Source organism: Monopterus albus, unplaced genomic scaffold (genome assembly GCF_001952655.1).
Source record: "Monopterus albus unplaced genomic scaffold, M_albus_1.0 scaffold12.1, whole genome shotgun sequence".
Taxonomy (NCBI): Eukaryota; Metazoa; Chordata; class Actinopteri; order Synbranchiformes; family Synbranchidae; genus Monopterus; species Monopterus albus.
This window is the reverse complement of record NW_018127892.1, coordinates 655,490-682,037: the sequence shown is the minus strand read 5'-3', so window position 1 is coordinate 682,037 and position 26,548 is coordinate 655,490. Positions and strand designations below refer to the sequence as shown.

The window sequence follows — 26,548 nt, the reverse complement described above, 5'->3', positions numbered from 1 at the left end:
CCACCCACACACCTCACCTCAGACCCAGCAGGTGCTCCCCCCACAGCTCCCTTCCTCCAGCCCCCCACCCCTGAAGAGATATGAAAAGGATGTGTGTGGCCTTTAAGAAAAAAACAAAAGCTCAGAATGACACTAGGCACACTGTGAGCCAGTTCTGCCTGAAAGCTTGTGCTGATCAGCTGGCACCCATCTTCACACTTATCTTCAACTGTCAGACCTCTTGCCCTGACATCTGTGGTCATGAAGTCCTTTGAGAGCCTGGTGTTGGCCCATCTGAAGGACATAATAGACCCCCTGCTGGACCCCCTGTAGTATGGGGACGAGTCAGCCTTACAGACAGGAAGTTGAACAGCTGGTCCTGTGGTGCAATTGCACCATTGTTCTTCAGCAGAAGCCAGCTGTGCCAGCTCGGGGTGGTCAGCCTGCCCCAGGAGCTGCTGATACAGTTCTACAGAGGAATCATCAAGTCTCTTTTCTGCACTATCACTGTCTGGTTTGATTCAGCAACCAAACAGGAGAGGAACAGACTCCAACAGACAGTCAGGACTGCAGAAAAAATCATCTGTGCCAGCCTGCCCGCCATGGAGGACCTTTTCTTCCCCTGGGTCATCAATTTGATCAACAGTTAACTATGACGAAGCAAAAGGACTTGGCAACCACAGCAGTGCAATAATTGTAAATAGTACCACTACCTGCGCCAGTCTGATAGCTCTAAATGTGTATACAGTATATAAAGCATTTATACTGCCTCCCTTCCTTCTCCCACTCTTCCCATACTGACCTACCCACTATTCTGTTGTTTGTTGCCTAAAACATATTGAGACCCTCTGTGCTGGAGACAAAATGCTTGTATGCTCAACATACTCGGAGAATAAAGCTGATTCTGGTTCGGATTCTGCATCCTTAGTGCTGCAGCTATTCCCTTCCTTCCTTACTAAATCACCTACCAGCAGGTAGTTTCATTTATATGCAATATAACATTTGCTTACCTTTAAACAAAGACATGCTAATGCTGGGGCTGTTTACAGTGTAGTACACATTTGATTCAGCTAACAAGCGTGCATGGTCTTAATGCTTTTAATACATTTGTCTTGTTTGTATTGTGTATGCATAATGAAAGCTGGTTATTTTTTTAAATAACTCTGTTTTTACATACTGTGGCGGAATCAGAAATGCATACAGGATTCAAATTCAGCACATTTGTCTAATGCGAGTGTGATGTAATGAAGCCTTATGCATCAAAAAACCTTACTGCAATACTTATGCTTTGAAAAGCTGATATTGTGCTGCGTGATCTGCTTAGCATCACTAGCTTAAATATCCACTGGGACTGAGTGCAGCCTTACAGAGCCACTAGCATGACTCTAGACACTTAGGGCTCTATTTTCCTGCCAGCGCAGTTTCTGCGTCGCCTCATTTGCAGTCATTAGGCAGTTTTCCTCGGGTGCATGTCTACTTTTTGTTGTGCATTGGTATGTTTGGTATTTTCCTGCCATGAATGAATGCGCTTACGCTGATGTGAGGCTAGAGGCACAGTTGAGGTCATGTGTATGCTAATTAGGAAGCACAGTGAAATTTTGGTGCTGTTTTGACAAAAACTAGCAATAATGATAAGACCTGCTCAGACCACCTGTTACTGCAAATATTGTTTGTCGGAGGAGCAGAGTATGTTATTATAGGGAGGAATCCATGGTGAGTAGGTGGAGTCTGGACTGACTTTAGTTATGTCCAATCAAACCAGCTCCTCTCATCCCCTTTAAAGAGCAGGGCAGAGACCTGACTGACTGATGTCACTGATGTGATATGTATATATGAGAGGAAGGTTTGTTTCCCTGTATCTTCTTCTCCTGGCAGTTATGTTCCAAAACTAACCAACAGAACTATTTATGTAGAAGTCCTGCACATAAATATTCACTCAGCAGTCTGCTAATATCACTGACCAGCGTTCGTGCATGTAAGAAAGAAAGTCTCTGGTCCAGTGGCCAGCAACAATTATATAGCATCATTTACTCACAGCTGCATCCATTGAGCAAAATCCACAGGGGCCTCACATGTAACCTTATAAATGTTTCACTGTTTTAAAAATAATGTCATAAAATTATATTGTAATCACTGCATTTAAACTGATTGTGGCCCACCAGAGCACACAGCCAGCAGATGTCTCATCTACTTTATCTTCACCTGCAACTGCTTTCAAAGCTAATCATATCGCCATAAAATGCAAAAAACTGACATATGTAACGTATGTCGTTCGTTGGAAGAAATATAAGTTAATAGTGACAGCAGCGCACTGTGAGGTCAGCCTGACTTTACCTGCTGTGTAATGCCTGGTGTAGACTACATGATACTGTTTTTTACTTTTATTTTTTGTCTGATGATTATAGATTGAAACATTGTTAGACATTGTCAGGTTCCATGCCTCACACCCTGTTGAAGGCTCTTATTTTGAAGGTACTTCCTGGTTTTCACTGTCACACCAGTTCCACTTTCTTGGTTTCAGGGCAGGGTACTCTCTTGCTGTTTTCATCTCTGGCTGCTGTGGCAGATTGAACTCACCCCTGGCTTGTTGCTTTGCCTATATAACCTGTTTGCTGCTGCTCTTCAGATGCCAGGTCAATGCTGTTCTACTATCTCATGTTTTCTTTGTCCCAAACTGGTTTCAAGACCCAAACATGCCTGTCTAGCCCATGCTGTGCACAGTGCTTTCAAGCCATTTTCAGTTGCTGGACTCTGCTGCCTGTTACCCTACCTGCATCCTATCTGTATTTTCTGGACTCTGCCGGCCTGGTTCCTCACATGCCAAGCCCCAGAATGTAGACATATACTCAAGGACAATTGCCTAAAGTTCGCAAATGATTCGATGCAGGAAAATAGAGCCCAACATTTCACTGAATGTGAATTGAAAGCAGTTTTCAGAGGAAAGAATTGGACACCACCTTGTAGTCCAGTTTTGACTTCTTAGGACATCCATGTTTTAGACCCTGTAGATCTCCTGACACTCATTGCTATCCACTCCATGCACCCAGTTCAAATCCAAAGGGGTTTGAAGGAGCATTTTTGTTGTTGGGCCAAAGTTGTGGAGTAGTTAAACACTTACTATCTGATCTTTCCCCTCATTGATACTTTGTAAACCTTAAGTCTTGTTTGTTTTTTAATATATTTAATGCTTTTAATTATCCACTTATTGATTTGTGCTTTTCTTTGATTGTAATTATTCAACTAATTTGATTCATGATCCCACTTTTTTGTAAAGCACTTTAGTCACTGCTGCTGTTTTTAAATATGCTTTAAAAATATACTGACTTGCATGTATGCATGCAAATTTAAATGATGAAAGAAAATGATCGGGACAGCTTGGTCCCACTACCTGGCACTCACATCTCTGAAAATGTTGGAGCATATCTCCAAATAAGCCTATGCATTCATTGGACAGACAGACAGATTTTTTAAATCTGAATTTTTACTTTCTTGCCTGAAAAGATATCAAAGCTTAATAGTATAAGACCAATCCTAGGATGAAATATTCACAGATTCAAAGTTCCCATATCAATAAATCAGAAATATTGTTGAAACACAAATGACGCCTCTTTACTGTAGTAATGCAGACAGACAAGCTACAAACTAATTTTGATCCAAAGGAGCTGTTCTGATGAAATAGGGTAGATGCAGCCAGCTGTGAGATGTGTGTACTGGGACCATCTACAAAGTGCAACACTGAAAAGAGGTACTACAAAATATTCTAACTTTGCTTTCAGACAATTTTCCAATTTGTGTTGTGGTATAAGCAACAGAAGACTAGTGATATAAGTTTTTTTTTACACTAGGCAGCCCTAAGAGTGAATATTTTTGTAGTATCTCTTTTTGGTGTTGCACTTCCTCTAGTTCTTTGTCGTGGGTGTTTCTAAATGAGAACCATAGCATTAAAGTGCCCTTTGTCTAAATGATAGCAAGCCATCGCTTTAACCGATGAAGAAGCAATGTTGCATATCATTTTTAGAGGGGCTCCAAACTCTGCAGGAATCAGGAGTAATATCCACAAACTAACAAGCTGACACGCTCTGGTACATGAACAAATATGATGAGCCCTGAAGCTCCAAAGTGGTTTATTTGGTATATTGCAATTTGTCATGTGGGGACGTGTGGAGGGTAGTGAGTCTGTAGGGGATCTGTCATCCTGTTATGTGCCGTTCGCACCTGTCAGTGAGTGAACGAGAAAGAGGCGGACCCAGGTAGCCGATTTTGATGCAAGCAGTGATTTATTATGTACAGTGATGAGGAGAAATAACAAAATGCACAGAGGGAAATAGTGCGTAGTCCTGTCGATGAGTAGTAACCGGGTGTTGACCAACAGCAGGAGGTGAGGAGATGGAGAGCTGGGCCGAGCTGTGTAGGCTGGGGCACTCCTGGGCTGGTCGGTGGGGATGGTGGCTACTGAAGGTAGAGACAGAGAGATGAAGGCAATAGTGGAACAGATAGGTGACTGAGCATGGACCTGCCTGGGAGGAGAGAGTGGAGCCACGGTCCGGAGGAACAGTCCATGGTGGGAACACAAAACAGTAGCTGGCTAGGGGGATAAATACATACAAAAAACAAAAGAGCACGGAGAAAAAATGGCCTAGAGACTAGAACGAACTGGCAAGTGACTGAGGAGTGAAACCGGGTAATATAGTGAGCAACCTAATCAAGTGCAGCTGGTGATAAGGGAGTGAGGAACAGGTGAACGTGATTAGTGTTAATGGGTAAGAGACAGTAGGAAAGGTGAGGGAGGCCAGAGCGGCCGAGCAAATCGGACACGTCCAGTCATGCACCACCTAAACTAAAAGCTAAACTTTGTTGTACAGTACACAATTGACAAAAACAAGCAGAGCATATTTGGTCATTTGTTTTTTGGGACAGCATTAAAGTGCACAGTATTGCACAGCTGGAACAGTGTGAATACATACATTGTTTAATTACTTCACTGCCTTTGTCTGGGGAAAGAAAAGCAATCTCTGAAACCCATAGTGTTTTGTTTAATGATACACAGACTGCTAAAGTGCTTAACTTTTTTTTAAAGTTAGATAAGGATACATCTTTTCAAGCTAGTAGAGGTGTAGAGTTTAAATATAAGCTATTAATTAGCACATGCTGTATGCACAGCTATAATTGGCAGGACCCACATTCCAGCAGCTGTGACACCAGTACCCCATCAGCTGTCTGTCTCCCAGACACATTTCAGTTGTCATCAGTTTCAATTAAAATTATACTGTAGACACATTAAGGCCACTGTTATATTGTGTGCTTGGCTCTATTACCACAAAACAATGAAGCAAGGAAGCAGTGCCAAGACAAGCAGTTGAGGCAGCTGTGGGTAAATTACTATGTAATGGCTGCTGGCTACAGGACCAGGGTCTGTCTGTCTTCCATTCACAAAAGCAGACTACTGAGTAAAGATTTGTGCAATTATTCTACAATAAATATAAGGTATTTCTATGTCATCACATCAGTGACATCAATCTAAGCCAGGTTTCCATGGTGTTTTTAAAGGCGATAAGAAGAGCTGGCTTGATTGGCCACAACTAAAGCCTGTCCTGACTCCAGCTGTGTATAATGCATATCTAATGTGTTCCACCTTTCTTCCACATTGAGCCCTAATGTGCCTGAGTGTGCCTAAAATGTTACAATGCTGGTGGTCACCAAAACTGCAAAATATTGTTGGTCAATGTGCAATTATGTTTGCGCAAACTGAGAATGTAAACTGTACAGGTCGTCAGTACATGACGAATTTCCTGGTATTAAACCCCTAAGCTGTTTAGGAGTCTGATGGCAGAGGGAAAGAAAGAGTTTTTCAGTCTAGAGGTCCTGCATTTCACACTTCTGAACCTCCGGTCAGAGGGTGGGGAGGTGAACAATCCGTGCTGGGGGTGGGTGGGGTGTTTGAAGCTGGAGGCAGCCTTCCTACGCACCCTGCGCTGGTAAATGCTCTGCAGAGAGGGCAGTGGAGTGCTGGTGATCTTCTCCGCAGTCTTTACCACTCTGCAGGTGCTTGTGGTCTATAGCAGTAGTGCTGCCATACCAGACAGTGATGCAGCTGGTCAAGATGCACTCGATGATGCAGCTGTAGAAGTTGCAAAGGATCCTAGGCGACATTGCAAACCTCCTCAGCCTCCTCAGGAAGTACAGCCGCTGTTGGGCCTTTTTGACCTGACAGCAAGCGCTACACATGGCCTGTCTTCTCGTTCCTGCAGTCCTCCGGTCTTCTCGCCTGCCCATCCTGGTCTACTCAGCCACCACTGCTATGTGGGCTCAAACAGTGTGTACACCAATGTTGAATTGGCACCCGCAAATGTTAGTGTGTTTTGTTCATTCGCATTATGTGGGCGGTTCACAGCAACGCAGCCTGGTGTCGAATACAGACCCTGTTTACAAAAGACAAGTGACAGAATGAAACTCAGATCATCCAGACTGACAAACTAGGATGTAATCTGAAAGAGGGGCCGTGGAGACAAACATCAGATGCAACGTTTAGCAGTGGAAACAGATATCATGTTTAACTTATGTGATGCTAGGACTGGGTGGCATGGTGATGCAGTGGTTAGCACTGTCACCTCACAAGAAGAAGGTTCTGGGTTCAAGCCCTGGCTTGAGTTTGTGTGTTCTCCCTGTGTCTGCGTGGCTACTCTCCAGGTACTCTGGCTTCCTTCCACAGTCCAAAGACATGTAGGAGTGTGTGTGTGTGTGTGTGTGTGTGTGTGTGTCTCAGCTCTGTGACCTGTCCAGGGTGTACCCCACCTCTCGCCCATTGATAAGTGGTACATATAATGGGTGGTTGATGAGATTTAAATGGACTGTTTTACCCGTGCACCTGTGAGGGATCACCTGCAGGCCTACATGGTGCAAGCAAGGCACAGGATGGCCAAACATTGTCACATGCTGACCAGTGGCGAGCCCGTGCACAGCTGATGTGTTCATTGTTGCTGGCTGATATGTAAACCAACATGAAGCAGTAGGAGCTCAGTTTACATTCAGTATGTGGGTTAAACATTCGAGTGAAACATTCACCTGTGGCCCTCGAAACAAGCAACAATTTAACTGCAGGTGCTTTCACCATAGGTGTGCTCTGCTACTTTATCAAATAACACTACACATACATGTAGCTATGCACCTTGTACCTGGAGTTTTGACTTACCTCTGCATCCTATTTCAGGAAAATAGAGCCAATGGCATGATTAAAAACCTCAGTCATTTTAGCAAACACCTCAACAAAAAAATTCAAAGCCTTCTATTTAGTGGACGAATGAAACTGGGGGTATCGGTCACAAAACAATCACCTGATTTTGCTTGTGCATTATGCATGGTACATTAGGAAGCTGTTTTTGGTGTTTAATAACACAAAGAAACAGCTTACACTTTACCTGTTTCACAAATGTCTGACTCTATAAAGGACATGGAGTAAAATGTGTATTTTGAAAAGCTTAAAATCAACATAGGTCTAAAATTTTAATATAATATAGTTAAGACCTTCATAAATAAAAAAACTATGACTGATACTACTGAGCAAGAAACTGTTCAAACAAGCAGACAGGGTGACTATTCAGTAACAAGCCCGCTTAAAGGTAAAAGTAAGGAAAAACACAGGTGTTCTGACTCTGCTGTGTTCAGTTGTCCTAGTAAGCCAGGACAGTGTAACAGTGCGCTACAGTAGCATGAACAATCAGCAGCTAAATGGGACTCAGCCATCATTCATTTTATTGACTGCACCTGTAGTTTTTCTACTGTGACATGTCAGATGTCCTTCATGAAGAAGGTGTACTCCTCGGTGAACAAGCAAACTGTGAGTGTAGCAAATAAAGTAGGTCAAAATGTAAAGAACTTGCTTTATAAAAATAGACATTTTGCCTAATAACTGTAATATTTGCCTTAGCTTTTTTCCAACCTATGCAATTTTAGGTAACATTGGAGTGTGTTTAAAACCTTTTGGATTGTCAGATTTTTGTTCACCGTTTTGGACCTTTTTGTGATTTTTGTGGCATTTTGAGATATCAGCATTTACTGTGTTAGGTACAGTGTTATGAAGACAAATAGAATCAACAAAATAAATTATAATAAAATATGGTTAATGCCAAAATAAGCAACCTGCTTGTGCAATTTAGTACTTTCTATTTTTAAATGAATTTAATGGCAAAATTACCAAAATCCTAATACTACATTGTTACTTGTGTGGGGCTGATATATTGGTCTAGCCACTTTACTGGTGCAGTTCCAGTAACTTCCCTTCTTCTAACTGAGGTTTTGTTATCCAGTGTTTCTGCCTTGATAAGAAAGCAAACAAACAAAATAAAACACCGTTCTTACATTTTTATATAGATTTGCACATTAATTTAATAGTTGTATCAGCTTAATCTAATATATCACCCCAACACTAACAGCCCACTCAGTACTACTGGATAGGGATGAAATTGTGTTGATTTGTGAACACAGGCATGCTGCCCCATAGTACAGTCAGTCAAATTGATCATCTTGTTACACTGTTACTTAATGTAAGTGGCATTATACTGTAGTTCCATACCTTCACTGGTGGACTGGTGGCTGTGTGAAATATCTGTGTAGATGTGATTATGAGTTACAATGACTGATAGTTACTTTTGTAAACGAGCACAATCTCACAGTCCCAGGACTGTGTGTTTATTTCTCACCAGTACAGTTTGTTGATTTTAGGCTCCGGTTTCCTCCCACAGTCCAAAGAAATGCAGGTTAGGTTGATTGGCGACTCTAAGTTAGACTTCATCCGGAAGGGTATCTGGCGTAAAACATGACAAGTTTAGCATGCGCATCGTCAGTCGGGTGGCAACTGATGATTTGCTGTGCCGAACCCTAATGGGAGAAGAAGAAGACAATTAGTTGATTTTAGATGGTATCTTTTTTAGCCTATGCTGGGTTTTACACTAATATCTGGCTCCAGAGAGCTCTGCTGGAGGCCCGCCAAAATTCATGACTGACAAGATCACTTCCCTCCTTGTCATCATTCACTATCTGCAACAGGTCAGCAAAGATAGCCGCCATTCATTTAAAAAGTACAATTGGCCATTGTACCATATTAGTGATTGATTCTCTCTGCTGTGCTGGACATTTTATACTCATCTATTTTATCTGCGAAGTCAGGCAAAATGAGAAGAAATGTGGGTGTGGGGGAGAGGACTTATTGAGAACATGAATAAACGGTGAACTGTGATGACCATAACCTCTGACAGCTTAATCATCACTGGCATTTTTTGGGGGGGTTGGGATGCTTTAATTTGCTACACCTCAGCACTCTGACAAAAGTGGATGATGTATTGACTTTAATATAATATACACCTATATTTAAAGAGCTGCTCCAAAGAGTATTTTAAACAAAATTTTTCTCTCTCAGCACCAGGTAAACAGCTTCTCTAATAACTTTCACACCATCATAGAAATGTTAACCTCCTGAGTGAAACCCAAAATACAAACACGGTGTTTAGCAGCTCTCAATGGATTTATCAGTGCTAACTTTTATGATGATTTGCATACTGTTTAATTGAAGATGTGGTCAGGAAGAAACTATTATATGACCACAGTGGCTCATTCTGAAGATTTAAGGGCAGGTCATGTGACTGTTATATTGAGAATCATATAGCATAGGTCAGTCTAACGCTAACATAACTAAAATCACTTATGGCTAGCCTTTTCAATTGAGTGATTCTAAACATCTACCACATACAGCTCGATTTTAAGGACATCCCATTGTAGCCCTCTGTTGGTGTGCACGTATTATCTATTATCCTCCTATACCCAGTGACTAAGCACTGTGAATTAGCTATGCCAGGAAGACCCGTACAAAGGAAGGGCTTGGACCAGATCAGAAGATTTTAGACTCGTAGGAGCCGAGAGGTGAACAACCACAGTGAGACAATCAACACAACTTGTAGTAAAACGGTTGAATTTATGGCGGATGTTGTAAATGGGTGTAAAGTTACATGCATTTAGGAAAATAACATTAACCAAAAGTGAGCGCGCATACAAACAAAATAAAGAGGTCCAGTTCAGTCCCTTTTTCAGTGTATATAAAGTCTATTCAAGTCCCAGGTCAGTTCAATGTCTTTGTTCAATGTCTTTTTCAGTTCAATGTCTTTGTTCAATGTCTTGTTCAATGTCTTGTTCAATGTCTTGTTCAATGTCTTGTTCAATGTCTTGTTCAATGTCACAGCTTTGCCTCAGTTCAATACCTCCGTTTCACACGGTTCTTAAGCTCGGTGTGTTGCAACCAAATGCGGCTCTTAAGCGTCTGATACAATGTCAAGAGCGCGAACAGGATGTTCGGTCTCCAAGGAGGGACAATTAACCTTATTGGTTAATGTGAGAGAATAACAATTTATCTGGTTGGCTGCACGCATTGTCACAAAACACAATGTTGTAATTGTACCGATGCTCTCAGCACTTTTCAACGCCTCCCAATGATTTCCCAGTGAACCCACTTCCAACCTATACTAACTCCCAATCATACTGTGAAACTAGCAGCCATACAGGGCCCCATCTGCTCTTAGCACTGGGTTACACCATCGTCTCAGGGGTGATTAAAAATAGGCTCAGGGACAGGGGGTTTGCTAGACATAAAGCTTTACTGGTGCAGAGACCCCCATTACTCAAATCGCGCAATTGTTTTTTTTTTATATGCTGCATTAGTGAAATGTGCTACACATTGTACTATGTGAACTTCTATTTCTTTGCCCACTGTACCACTGCCATACTGCTGCTACTGAAACTGAAACAACTACTTGTAAAGGTAAACTGATTTCAACACACATTAAGAACATTCTCAACACATTTTTATGGTGTAAAAGTCTGGCCCTATATTGCACATTTCTGCATTTCACAAAATATAATTAGATTTTCAAGCAGCACCAGTTTTTATTTGTCAAATTTAAACTTTCACAAGAAGCTATTCTATCAACAAATCATTAATAAAAAAAGACAAAAAACAAAAATGGAATCTCATCATTTTTTGCAACTCACAAGGCCACATAACATATTAGTACTAAGTATCGTATTGTGCAGTGGATGACCGGAGGTCACACTCCTGTCTCCACAGACATAGACAGCTTCCTCCACATGCTCCCTTCCTGCCTCAGAGTCACTAGTTTATTAAAATGCATAAAACAAACAATATTTGGACTGTGTGACAGGAGCATCTCAGATGTTATAGGCTATTCATTAAATGCAGAATGAATAGCCAAATGTTAACATAGATCACTACATGTGATGTATTATGTAACATACGTGTTTTTCTTTTTTTTTATGTAATACACCGATAAATTGCATTTTATGCATTGATCATATGTATTGATGTACAGAGCTGTAATTTAGTTTGCATTCAACATCCATGCCTTGTTATGTACGGGCTATCTAAACTAAGGTTGCCTTGTTTACCAACTACAGCCAGGTCTCACCTCTCACCCTCATCTCTCTGAACCTCTTCCCTGTCCATCTACAGGAGTCAATAATGTCTGAGTCAAAATAAGATCATTGGTATTATTCAAAAATTGTATTTAGTCCCTCTCACATATCTTTTTCTTTTGTTTCGTGTGCCAATGCACGGATTGTTGCGTGCGCACTGCAGTCTATCAGATATGACGTGCATACGTGTGCATTGAACCCTGACCACTGCGCCTCAGCTTGTATTTTGCTTTGACATTCTGGATTAGAACAACAAATCATTTCTTTTCCCGTTATTACCAATCTAAATTAATCCACTGCCAAATATAGGAGCTTGTTAAAACTTGAATGTGTGATTTTACTGGGGCACAGCAGATCAACACTGGGGCACCTGCCCCAGTAAAAGGGGTTACCAACACCTGTGATTAGGGATGATGTAATATTATGATGAATTTGGGACAAGAGTTGGAAAAAACACCCACTGGTAATGTTACAATGACCGGCAGTGAAAACTAAATTGATTACTTGTTTTGTGTACCAAACACAATTTTTAATAAGCCTCCTTAACACACACAGTGTGCCAAATGTCACTGCCCTCATTGACTGCATATACTGCCATTTTTACTGTGAGCATTGGAAAATGCACAGCTGAACTGCCAGCCCCTGACTTTGTAACAGCCCCAGCTGAAATGGAGAATTCAACCCAACCAAATAAGTCAAGCTTGCTAGCATTATGTTTATGTTAGCAGTTAATGCTCGGCTGTTTGATGGTAATTGTAATGGTCACATTACATTACTGTTGTTTACCTGTTTAAAGTTGGATACCATGCTACTATACGATACTAACTAGAAGAAAGTAGCTTTTGCTGTTGATCTGAAACACACCATTATATTAGATTTACCTTTTGGTTTGGGAAGAACACACAGCACTGCGTATGGCTGTTAGAACAGAGATGATTCTAACCCTTTCCGGCTACATGCAAATCAACAACTCTTAATCGTAGGTCTTCTGAGACCTGACATCAGCATTTTATTCTTTTTCAATAAACAACCTGATAAAGGCACAGATTCTGTCTCCTACAAATAATGGAAATTTGAGACTGGGGATTAGATTCTGTGAACCCCTAGTGACTCTCATTCTGGCGTTACTTAGCATGGGATAAACAATTGATGAAGAGGCTGATTGGAGATCAGTTACTGATAATCACCAAGTATGTTACACACACAAGGAATTTGTCTCTCGTACAGAACTGAGGCAGCCATCTATGGTGCCAGCTCACACACACACACACACACACACTGGCAGTGCTGCTCTGGCCATCGGTAACAACTTGGGGCTCTTGCTCGAGGACACTTTGACATGTGGGAGAATGGGACTCAAACTGGCGACCTTCCGGTTGGGAGACGACCGCTCTACCTTCTGAGCCCATTTTGCGGTGTGTGGCCCTATGATCTGTTACCAGAACGATTAAAGACCTACCTACTTATTTAATTGTGAACACTGACCCCTCCATGAGGCCTGGAGCTCATTGGCTCACCCTTACTTTGGAGCATGACAATACACCCACCTTTCTTGATTTGTTCGGGTTTGCACCCGGACTGTGAGATGTACCCATAGACTATAATGGACTCTGAAATGGGTGTCAAGTCTCCCAGTTCATACTCTAAACGTCCAGTTTTCTAAGGTCCTTTTAGCATCATGGTTAGATATGACACTGTTTGGAAAGTTCAAGTCACTTACTCTTTGCATAAATATGTCCCATCATAGCGGCCTGTAGGTAAATTTTATGTTAGCCCCACTATGATTAATTAAATTATAAATGCGTGAGCCAGGAATAGATTGAAACTTGTGAACAAATTCCTCGTGAGCGTTCCGAGCACATTCTGATCTCTGTAACACCTGTAAAATATGTTCTGCATTCCTCTTATACTGGGGGTGAATGCTTTCCAATACTTGATGTACAGTATAGTATTCTCAGGGTCACCTGCAGGGAGCAGTCTAACAGCTGCTCCTCTGCCATCCCCAGGGACTCCTGCAGGGGGTGGGCGTACACCATCCTCAGGCTCTTTTGGGAGCATCAGTGTAATTTCCTGGCTCTCTTTTTGTTTTTTGAGGTTAAGATAATGTTGTAAAAGCACATCGTATCTTCATTTTTTCATCAGAACTCATCCCTTTCTGATCCAACATACGTTTCATCCCTGCGTCCAACTGTTTTTCACGTTACGAAGGACTGTATTTTTAGCATGCAGTTTATTCATGTGGTCAGGTGAAATCAAATACATCTTTTGTGCAGCCATCTTCAAGGGTTTGACACACAAAGTCTCCAACTATCTTTTAATCAAACCGCAGACCAGTTCACCAACTAGAGGTAACAGCAATGAGGAGAGGTAGAATGAGGTTGCCGTGTTGAGATAAATGTTTGTAATTAGCAAACTTAAATAATTAAACAAGACACTTTTGTAGAGAAAATCTTACCTCATTTATTCAGTTAAACACTGCTGTCACAGACGCTGTTTTTAGATGCCCGAGCCACCTCAGCTGGCTCCTCTCGATGTGGAGGAGCAGCGGTTCTACTCTGAGCTCCTCCCGGGTGACCGAGCTCCTCACCCTATCTCTGAGGGTGCTCCCGGCCACCCTGCGGAGAAAGCTCATTTCGGCCGCCTGTATCCGGGATCTTGCCCTTTTGGTCATGACCCAAAGCTCATGACCAAAAGGTGACTCCATGACTAAAAAGCTCATTTGTTACTGTTATTTGTTCCATCAGAAGCAAATCAAAACTTTAATTGTGTGGTGTAATACAGAACAAACTCCCATCTGTAGTGACAGGGCTGTACATTGATTAATGCAGTTTTTCTTTCTCCTAAGGAGCTACTGGTCTTTGTTATACTCCATAACAAAGATCAGTTTTTATAAATCAAAGTTATAGTATAAATGGAAGTGGTTGGAAACGTGTTTTTTTTTTGTGATGAAGTGCACGTGGAGAGACACTTTGTAATTATAATCCCCATGGTTAGCCTGCAGATATTCTAATCACCGTATTGATTCCGATGTCAGATTTGACTAGAAAAAAGTCGGGGACACACCTAACTACTAGTAGTTTGCAGTGGCTCACACTTTCTGGAACTTGCCATTGTCAAGGGTTTTTTAAGTGAAATAATGCAGACCATCATCTTTTTTAACAGGGCATCATTATGACTTTTACTGTGTTGAGTGGTTCAGCAAGTTTTACAAATTGTAAAACTGGCAATTCATCAGGCCTGCAAGTTTTACAATTTACAAATTGTAAAACTGCATAAGGAACGACTGACCAGCTTCTAATTTATGAGTTACTATGATCATCATCATATTTAGTCATTTAACAGGTCCATACTTTATAGCTGAGGGTTTTCTGTCCACTGTCCACTGCAGTAACCTGGTTCATTTTTTCCAATAGATTATTACAAACCCCATTTCCAGAAAAGTTGGGACATTTTCCAAAATCCCATAAAAACTAAAATGTGTGATTTGTTACTTCACTTGAACCTTTAAGTGACAAAAGCACAAAGAAAAGGTTTTCACTGACCAACTTAATTGAATTTTGTAAATATAAATGCATTTAGAACTTGATGCCTGCAACACATTCAGTCAAAGTGGCCTGTTTACCTCTGTGTTACATCACCGTTCCTTTTAGTTACACTTTTTAATCATTTGGGAACTGAGGATACAAATTGTTGCAGTTTTACAAGTGGGGGGTGGAGGGTTCTGTCTCCCAGAATCACAACACAAGACATTGGATGTTTATATCATGGCTTCAGCCTCGGGATCAGAAATGTTACACCCATCACGGAAGTGGTCTGAATGTTAGAGAGTAACTGTTTCAGGAATCACTCTTTATTACCAGGATACAGTAAAGCAATCCCAGAAATAAGCCCTTCAATGTGGGTATAATGTACAAATCTGACTTTGCAGATTTTAACTTGGAGAAAAATGAACAGAGATGAAGTTTGTAGACTTTAATTTTTGAGTCATCTCAAGTTTTTCAGTTTTGCTATGTAGGCTAAAAGGATCATTGTCTGTCTCTCTTTATTCTCTTCTCACCACACTTGATTTAATGTCACTGAATGGCTGCCAAGTGAATATTAATCCATTCAGCTGGTTTGCAAGACAGTCTATTGAAAATGTACTCAAGAACATTATGCCATGTGCCAGTTTATTTCAAATAATAGAATAAAATGATGTAACAATTTTTGTCTGATATGTGTCTTCAGCTTTGTAGTAACATGTTTCATTTTGAGTTAATATTATTGTTCTACAGTTTGTAAATATGATTGCTGTTCTGTTTAATAGAACTTGCAGTCAATTCATCATTAGTTATTTAAGTTCATTAATGACCAAGTGAAAGTGCTTAGGAGAACAGGGGAACAATTTTGTTAATTTGTGTTACGTTTGGTTATTTATTTGTGATTGTTAGCTCCATCAAAGGCAAGGGTTATGTTTTTGCTGTTGTATGTTGCTTTATTTACTTGTTAACATCCAACCATCCATTATCTATACCGAGGTAGTGTATGGCCCACGGAACAACTGATTAGAGTTTGATGCTGAGCTGTATCATAATTTGGATACAGGAATATTTTAAAACATTATTCACCACTGTGAGTGCGGGAAAGGCTGTTGACTGTATGTTAGCTCTCTTGTGGCCAAAGTGCACAGCTGTGCTGATGAGCAAGGGAGGGAAATGTGGATGCATTTAGTGGAAATGGAATTCACTGAGGGACTGAAGGTGATCTACTCTATGCAACGACAGCTGATGCCAGAGTGTTGACTGTATATTATTACTATTATAGTTATTATTGTTGGTACACTAATATAACAATTATTTATCACCGTTGTTATTCCATGTCAGACCTGTCAACATTAACCACCAAACCTAACATACTATTTTGTCTATTTGACATTCATTATTAACTGCTATACACAAATCCAGGACACCCTGGGGGGATGCTCTGCATAATCATCATCATCATCATCAACTTTATTTATATAGCACATTTAACACAGCCAGAGCTGACCAACGTGCTTAACACAATATCCACAAAACCCATTAAAACAAAATAAAACAAGCAACAGTAAAACAACATCACACTTAAAACAACCACCCATCATAAAACAAAGGCTCAACAAGACAGAGGCTCATACTGATTTGAACGCCAAATGGTACAGATAAGTATTCAAATAAGTTTTAAAAGTGAACAACGAGGGGTCCTGCCTAATGTACAGGGGCAATGCATTCCACAACTTAGGAGCCCCCACAGAGAAGGCTCTGTCCCCCCTAAGTCTCCGCCTAGCCCTCGGTGTCTCCAAGAGCAGCTGATCAGCTGATCTGAGGCACTGAGAGGGGCTATAGGGATGCAGCAATTCTGTAAGATAAACCATTTAAAGACTTAAAAACAAATAAAAGAATCTTAAAATGAATTATGTAAATGATAAACAAAAGAGAGAGGAAAAGTTAAATTTGATAACAATAAAACAACAATACTGCTGTTCTGGCCAACCTTGCCCTGCTGTGCTGCTCTGCAGCTCCCTGTTGGTGACTTGTTATTGTCCTTGCTTCAGTGCCGGCAACTTGGAGCAGCCCTATCTTTATTATCTTCAATATTTATTTTTGTTTTTTCTTTTCTCCACACCTGGTCACAGCTTGCTGCCTGCCCATTTTTGTCCTCTCGCTCTACCTACCTACCTATCTACCTTTCACCTTTTACTTATCCATATTTCCAGATTAATTAGAGCAGAATACAGCCACACAACACACCTTCACACTTACCATGAAAATCTCTTGAATCTCATTATGCATGCTCATATCCTTTTGTTCTTTTGTTCTCCTGGATCATCCCCCCGTGATAATGTCCCATGTTTTGTGTTGCAATAAAAGTGCTTCAAAATGACTGGAGAGAAGTGGAGCATTGCTTGAATTTTACAGTTTCTCATCTGATCAGTTATCCCATCTTGGTCATTAATCTTTGTGGCAAATCAGTTATGTAGGCAATTCTATGGTTCATGCAAGGGCGTAGGTTTGATCTGATCATTGGTGAGGGCATCCTCATCAGTCTGCGGTGTTTTTTCTGCCTGATGCTGCTTGCGGCATATAAAATAATTCATTTCCATGGGATGTCTAGCCTATCCATAATGATGGATAGAAACCATTTTTCCTAACTAGGGGTTGTAGTATAACCAGAAGACGGCCATTGATGTGTGAAGTAATTTTGGTAACACTACACTGGATAAGAGAAAAGTTATAAAATATTTTTGTTGTAGGCTTCTCTCATTTCAGTGTTGCACTTTGTAAATGATCCCTGGCTGCAAAGGATAGCTCATTTTGATAAAAATGAGCTTGTATCTTGTTGTATACATTACTAAATTACAAAAGAGGCATCGTTTGTATTTTAGCAACGTTTTGCTATTGGTTACTTCAAATCTGTGAATATCTTTCCAGCTTTACTGAAGTCGGCCACTATAACATACCGTTGTCAGACGCTGACTGACACCTCCACGTTTAGGAGCAAATACGACATCTGGACATAATATGAGCTTTAGATCGCCCCTCTGTTTTCAGTCAGTCAGGCACATCAGAATGTGACTTCACTCCAAAGACAATGCATACATATTTGCTCAAATATTGGTTGGGACATTTCTGTTGTCCCAGAATATCAATAAGGACATGTTCCCGCCATCCATATAGAAAACTATGCCCTTAAGTTTATGTATTTAAGTAAGACATACCTGATGCATCAGAGAGTTGGAGGGGAGGTGCGCAAGGAGAAACACGAGGCAAAGATGTTATCTATTTGAGTCAAAAGGGCATACTCTTTCTCAGAGTTATAACTCAATCAATTCTTAACACATAATTGAAAAACATATGATAATTTACCATCATTGTCATGTCCATCATGAAGACAAACTTTCTATCAGTGTATTCAGATGTCACACTAGACTTTCTCATTGTCCGTCATTTAGGATCATAAAGATTTCATCATAATTTATTATTACCCCTCAATAAAATTTTTATTTTTTAATTATAAAACATATTTAATAGCATTTTTCATTCATTTTCATTTAATTTTTTTAACAATTCATGTACAGAACAAGCTAATGTGCAGCCATCTTTCATGTCAACACCACATAAAGCAGATGACTTTTGGGCAGTGACAGCAAAGGCCACTAAAAATACTTCAACCAGTGTGTGTAAACAACACACACAAGACGATAGGCCAACTGAACTAAACTCAGATGACCTGCTGTAGCTTGGCCTGCTGCAGAGGCGACTGTCACTAGGTTTCTCATGGGCCTTACAATTTTGATCTGAAAGCTGAACCCATGCTCTGCTGCCGCACTGGAGACTGGACCTGCCAGCTCCACTTCATTCAGAGTTGTGAACTTGGAAAACATTTCTCTCTGGAAGTGATTAGAATTTTCTCTGTATGTGATATTGCCTGATCCTGACGCAGTCACTTCACCAAGAGGAATCTGCTGCACATGCTCCTTCTGCACCAGGGGCACAGCTTCACCCCTCTGTGATCCGTAGTGGTCACAGACACAGTCCGTGGCCTCCAGTCCTTGGCTATTCAACGGGCTGTCAGCTCCCAGATAGTGCATTGAGTAGGTCTCAGTTGTCCTTCATTCACCACATCAGTTCTTTTTTTAGTAGCCTACAACCTAACTTCATGTTAGTGTAGCTCGCCCTCTGTGTTCTAACCTGCCAAAATGACAAACAACCTTCAGATTTTTTTGTCAGTAATAAGAAAAAACAGTCAGTAATAAAATATTTGGTTAACTCTGTTAACTCTGTGCATTTGGTTTTGGGCTTACTCTGAGCTAGTGGAGACTCCAGTGATGTTTGAGGTGTGTTGTTTGATTTTGAGTGACCCACCTTTCTATTCATTTATGCACAGTCCTGCGTGCCAAAAGAAACATGTCCTGTGTGCCCTGTATACTGTATGAAGGCTCACTTTACCATGGGGCATTACTGCCAGTATAACCAGTAGCCCCCTATTAATAGTTTTGGTTTGAAACTGTTGTTTCTGTTGCTTTAAACTCGCTGTTGATCTCAAAGTTAGACATCCTGTGTTGAGACAGGTTCTGTAGCTGCATTCCGAATCTAATGAGCAGTATACCCTGCGCTTCCCCTAACTGTCACCCGCTATAACCTCACAGGTTAACACGGACCATCCTGATTTGTTTTTCCACTGTATGTTTCAGTCTCTGTTTAGAGGAGGGAGAGGCTGTGCTCCTCTCTCACACACACAGCTGAACAGAGGATGTGAAGGATCTCTCCATACTGCAACAATCAGCCGGTAACAGACTGTATGAGAAGTTTATCAAACAGCTGTTGAACAAGCAGAACACAGACTTGCAGAAATGTGACATCTTCACCGCTTTGTCTGTGGGCCACTCACTGAAGTCCCCGTTTTACCTCTAAGCCAATGAGTTAAGTCCTCCTTTTACCTGTAAACCAGTGAGTGAGTTTACATCCGTGCTTGTAATGTTGATGCTTGGGGTGTGAAGACACTGACATTTAACCAACAACAAGTGACCACTCTGTATGCACCCACCCTCACATTTTTACTTTATTTTAGCGCTACCTCCTGAGGGGTGCTGAAATGTAGTTCTTGGAATGCACTGTGGCAAGTGTTATTACATATTATAGTAGGTTCCTATAATGGAAAAAAAAACCTTATGTGGAGCTGGTGATCAGAATTCATTATCTGGGCTGTCCTCCTCCTCCTCCAAAGCAAAAGGCCAGTATGAGTCCAGATCTTCGGTGTGGGCTTCTTTTTTTTTTTTTTGCTTTCCAACTCAACAACCTCCCTAATGAATTACAGCTGACCTTTTATAGCTGCAGCATCTGCTGGGCACTGCCGTAACCTCCTTTTCATGTGTGTGCTCCTTTCCTCCCCATTTCATCAGTTTTTTTTCTTTTCTTCCCCTAGTCTTGGGCTACAAACTTGGCAGAGCTTTCCTCCTCTGATTTGCTGGTGGCTCGTCCTAGTCAAAGACAGATGGTAAACAGTATTGACTTGGTGTGAAAAACAAGCTGCCTTCCTGCTAATTTGATTATCAGTGTAAGGTGTGATGCGTTGTTCTTGTTATGACTTCTCTGTCTCTTCACCAAAGTGACAATATGGCTTCTGTAATGAGCTCACATTGCTGTGTTGAGAGAGCCTGCCTGTAACGATGTTGACAGCTACTCTGATCAGATACTGATGACTGAATTGCACAGAGAACCCCCTGTTGGTTTACAATTGCAATGTCTCCCCTTATCCAATTACACAGACTGAATATTAATATTTTTCTCAGCATCTCATTATGAAGAGAGACAACCTTTTGCAATTATAACTATGTATCTGGCAAGAAATCTATTAACTTAATGAACTGATCACTAAGGAGAAGGACATTAATTCAGGAAGCAGCGGTTGCTCTTTGGAAAGTTATGCTGCTTAAGTGATAGACATGCTCAGGGCAAGGAGAAAAGGCAGTTGCCAAATAAGGGCTCAGTGGCTCCTGTTTTCTCACTTTCTGCCATTAATATCCTCAACAAGTCAATTGCTAATACTTGAGAATGCAGCAACATTGCTCAGAATAAGCCTGTCACAGCTGATCAATTTTATACAAGTGCTAAGGTTAGCTGAACTTATTTGGAAGAGACATCTAAGGCCAAGAGTAAATTGCTGCCTAAACCGTCTACTCTAATCATACATCCCAAATTGACATTTCAAGTGTGTTCATTTTTACTTTTATAGGTATGTCCAAATAAAGTGTTTTAGATGCTCTGGGCCAGTAAGAAGCAGAAAACCTGCTACCAAACCCCAGGGTTTATTCAAAACACAAACTACTGTTCAAACATGAGAAAAATGTAATCAATCTATGTGTAATACTGTGTTAATGTGAGTAAAATGTTAGTAGTCATTTTTTAGTTTAGTGTCCTCTCCCTTCCTTCTTATTTTCTAAGAATCCTCTTCCAGAGCTTTTCACTTAGTAGTCAGTTAAACCCCAATGGTTACTGACTTTATGTGCAGTTACTCTAGTTACTCTAGTTGACATAGCTCTGGCCTCCAGTACTACTGTGAGGAACCTTGGAGTCATTTTTGATCAGGATATGTTCTTTAAATCACACAGAAACCAAGTCTCTAGAACTGCCTTCTTTCACCTGTGCAACATTGTGAAAATCAGGAGCATCCTGTCTCAAAGTGATGCTGAAAAACTGGTCCATGCATTTGTTACTTCCAGGCTGGACTACTGTAACTCTTTACTATCAGGATGTCCAAATAATTCCCTAAAAAGCCTCCAGTTAATCCAAAATGCTGCAGCCAGAGTACTGACAGGAACTAGCAAGAGAGATCATATCTCTCCCATATTAGCTTCTCTCCACTGGCTCCCTGTAAAATTCAGAATAGAATTTAAAATCCTTCTCCTAACATACAAACCTCCTAATGACAAGGCTCCATCGTATCTTAAAGACCTCATAGAGCCTTATCATCCCAGCAGAGCACTTGACATGTGGGAAGGTTTAGTATGGACACGTATCGAGGCTTGTATTGTTTATGGTGACTGATGTCATCAATGATGTTTGCAGCCTCGCTGTGTGTAGTGTTTCAGAAAGTGGTTTGAATTTTGCCATGATGTATTAATAGTTATAAAGCCCAAGGAATCTCCACACAGTTCGTGGGTAGTGTGAGTTGTGAAAGTTCGGAAGTTATGTATTTCCAAAAAGAGGAATCACTTAAACCCCAACACTTCTGAACAAATACTGATTTTAAATAAAAATGAATAGTGTCCCCTTGCATCACTTGCACAATAGACTCCTAAACAGCTGAGCTGACAGGAGTTTATTACCAGGAACTACATCATGTAATTCCATCTGTACTGTTTACATTCTCAGTTTGCACAAGCACAATTGCACATTCACTGCTGACTATTGCACATTTTCTGTTTATTATATTTTTATTATATTTCTTTCATTTGCTCTTTTAAAGTACCTTAAATTTGGTGTTACTTATTTATCTACTATATTTCACTTGTATTGTGTGGTATTCATGTGAACAGCAAAGTAAGAATTTCATTGTACAGGAAAACATTTTTCCTTACTGTGATATGACAATAAACACTTTGACTTTGACTTGACAAGCACCCTCACTGCCCTTCTCTGTTCACAAGCATATTCACTTTCTTCTTCCTTGTTAACACTGCCACAGTTTGGAAACATAATTGCTCCCTTGTCATTATTATATGACTTTTTCAACTGAAAATGGATTATTATCTTGTGCTCACAAGAGGATAATGCATAGTTAAATGGCAGTCATTATTCCCATGCCCAAACTGTGGCGAGACAGCTTTGAGAGCATCACATAGAGCTAAAATAACTATAACACATCTGCCTGTCTTACAGTCCTTGACCAGCAGGGGGGTTTGTGAGCACACGAAGCCTGAGAAATCAACCCTTTTGTGAACCAATTGGCCGGAAGGCTTCAATACTTCAGGAAGCTTCATCTCGCCATCACTACTGGTCAGGAACCGAACAGTAAGGCAGAGGACACAGCTTTTAAAGTTCCAAAGAACGAGGGCTTTTTAATTCACCCAAAAATAAGGAAAAATACAAACAACATCAATATTAAATAAACTGGGCCCTAAAAGAGGTCAACAAAAGATAAGGAAACTCAACATACAGCAAACTAAAGGCACAGTACCAGAAACAAACAAACAAACACACACACACACACACACACACACAAAAACCCAGCTGACCTAACAAATGACACAAATGGGGAACATATATGAACATATATACTGGCTGGCCAAACCAATAACACACACGGAATGGACAAAGACACTATCAAAATAATCTACCAATAAACACTGCACAGTCTGCTAACAACAAAATATTTTTCTTTAAATGTAAAAATAACATGTCAAATAAAGTTTTAACATAAACTACAAACAAATAACTATATTTCTCCCAAACTCCCATCTTTCTTGTATTGGGCACTTGGTGCAGTCCAGGCTTAGTGGTATTTAAACCTGCTGTTGCCTCAGTCCATCTTTTTGTCAGGACCACCCCTATCAATGGACCAGGAACACGGTAACTCAAAAAAGAAAGTTTACACATATCAACAATACAAAATTAACCAAATGTGCATGTTTCATTGATTAATTGTGTATGTCCTATGTATGTACGTGCAACTTAACTCTACACACATGAACAAAGAAAACAAAAGACCATTACCTAGCTAATTCTACTGCTGGTGGTGGTTTAGGCCCTCACACGGTGAAGGTCAGGGCTGAGGCCTTCACAATGCTATTCTGTTCATCCCACATGACAGGCTCATGACAACTCAGTCTCAGTTTATTTATTTTTCTATTTTGTTAACCAGCCTTTGCTGCCATGTTTCCTGTTTCCTTGTTGACACTGATGCTTCTGAGCAATAATCATTCATTCAAAACATCTGTGTACCCTTGCTAAAAGAGGCACACACAACACTGAAACAAGCTGATGTAGAGCTCTCAAAGCCGCTCATTTACAGCATGTTTGTGTTGTAGAATCTGAACAGGAAACGGCAGTGCTCTCGACTGATTACAAGACTGAGACACAAGAATGGTGTACCTAATTTACATGTGTTTGTTTCTCTTCTTCCATAGTTGTCTGTCTGCACACACCTGAACCACTGATATATATTTTTTTGTCCTGTTAGAGCAGTTTTGGTATTTATAAAGAATTATGACAGTGTGTTGCACTCGTCCTCGTTTTATGCAGTGCATCAGCTGTTAGCTCCTGTGTTTGTGAAGCTTTGATGGTCACTTTTTGTTTGAAAAACATTTCAAAACATCATTTTGAATCAGAAAATGAGTCAGAAAAGCTTGAAGTTCAGTTTTTCTGTGTTTTTATTTCCATCTTCTGGAAAGAGAATTAAAAAATGCACAGAATACTGTGGTTTTACACCCACATGACCTCAGTTCTGGTCTGTCCTGCTGCTCCTAATGAAGACGTGCCTGAGTAAATGAGGACGAGTTGAGCCTGACTGCTCCCAGATATGAAATGTGAGCCCCTAATGGAAACCGGGCTGAATTAGTAATGGAAAGCAGAGATGGCTCAGCTGTGCCTGTGGAAAGGGAAATAAAAGCTTTTTGTACCTGTCTCTCTATGAATCCCCTTTCTCCAACTTGCAGTGCTCAGTTCAATCATATATTTTAATGAATTTTTAGGAAAATCTCACCTTGATCTGCGGTTATTTATTTAATGTTATCAAATATAAGCTTGGATTTGTGGCCGAAGGCTTAGTGACGTGTTTGATATTAAATGTTTTTTCTGTTCAAGATCTGTCACTAACTCAAATGCGTGAGGTAATGAAATATTGATTAATTGTGATGGAAGTATGAAATGAGATTAGTGTTTACTTCCTCTGTTACATCTTGGTAGGTTTGCCTTTGGCTTCTACAAACCTGCAAAGCGAGTCTGTATGATGGTGACATACAGCAAACAGTGGCAAAAATCTGATGGCTTTATAGTACATATGAATTTCTTTTTTAGTGCATTTTTCAGTTAGTGAATGAGCTCTAGTGTGGTTGTGACATTCAGTTTAAAGTAAAATGTAATAAAATCTATCTTTGCAGGCCAGTGACTCAGCAAGCACCAGAACATCTTGCATCTTGGAGTGTATGGAACAGGTTTTCTTGATCATTTGTTAATAAACATTGCAGGCTTTCCCCATTTTTAACTGACAGTGGTCAGCGCTGTGTGTTGAGTTCTTGGTGCACACCTGCCACAAAGTGCATTCAGGTCAGTAACCATGTCTGCATTTGTCTCTTTCTTTTCCCAGATGAAGTCAACAGAGGTGGACCAAGGACTTTTCACAGACAGCTACTGCAAAGTGTGCAGCGCTCAGCTCATCTCTGAATCCCAGAGGGTCGCCCATTATGAGGTGAAGACACCCCCCGACTCGTATACACTACACATTTGTGAAGTTAATGAAGAGCCTAAGGCTACACTGTTCTTTCCTGAGACATTTGGCTCATCTACACTATACACCTGAGCCCAGCAGCATACATACCATCAACAAACACACAACACACCTGACTTTTCCCTGCTGAATTTTCACTTAACCTCAGCACAAAACTCTACTGGCAGTGAATGACTAATAGAAAATGAACTTTTGGTGTAATTACTTTATCTCAAGTGATGCTCATGGATTTTCTACAATGAGATACCACATATAGAATTGTAACTCCACATGACTGTGCTATTTATTTTGACACATTAATATAATTGCAGTAAACAAGCAAAGTCATTACTGAAGAACTACAGTGTTTTTTTCTGCTGTTTGGCGCTCGTATCTTTCTTTGTATTGCAAAATGGGTAAGGCTGCAAACATGGCAGCTCTTCCAGCAGTGTGACGAAGCCAAAATAATCCAAAAACAAAATACTGAAATCAGTTTTATTTACAGACAAAAAAAAATCAAATCCTCACACTCAAGGCCAGGATTGTGACAATACTTGTGAACCCTGCAGCTTCACTCGGAGGGCAGATGATGTGTTTGCATTTGCTGTGGCCATTGATGCTCAGTAAATGCCTTGCACCCATATGCTGGTGGTTCATTTTCTACTTCTGCATATGTTAAACTCAGATGATACAATCTGAGTGAGTGAATGTCAGGTGTTTTAAAGTCAACTCTGTTGTTGTCGGATGTTTTCTTTTTGACCAAGTTTAATGAGCTTTGGTGTGTTTACTTTATTTTTGTAGCTGTGTTGTGAATGATCAGTTATAGACTAGTGTTTTCATTACACTTATCCTTTTCATACCCTCTAGGAAGCATGCAGCTGAACTGGAATTATCTCCAGATTCAGTTGTTTGGCTTGAGCTGAGTTAATTTTATGTTCATTACAACCAACTGTTAGGAATATGCCCAGGTTGAGCTCATAGTGCAACAGGAGAGGCACGACAGTATTAAGTACAACATAACAATAACACCATATACAGTACATAAAGACACTTGGGCCATTTTGATTTACTCAGGGTGCAGGCACTGCCATAAAGGCTAAAGTCAGTGAAGAAAAGTCTCTGTGCATGATTGGCTGCAGCCATGTCGTAT

The 26,548-nt window shown here is 40.5% G+C and overlaps 1 protein-coding gene across 1 annotated transcript in view; it reads left to right on the top strand.

Annotated features, from left to right (window-relative positions):
- Positions 1-26,548, top strand: part of zmat4a (zinc finger, matrin-type 4a) — a 142,350-nt gene that overhangs the window by 4,980 nt on the left and 110,822 nt on the right. The window contains exon 2 of the mRNA XM_020590264.1: positions 25,279-25,380. Within this exon, the coding sequence (XP_020445920.1) occupies positions 25,279-25,380 (102 nt within the window). The remainder of the gene's footprint in view (positions 1-25,278; positions 25,381-26,548) is intronic.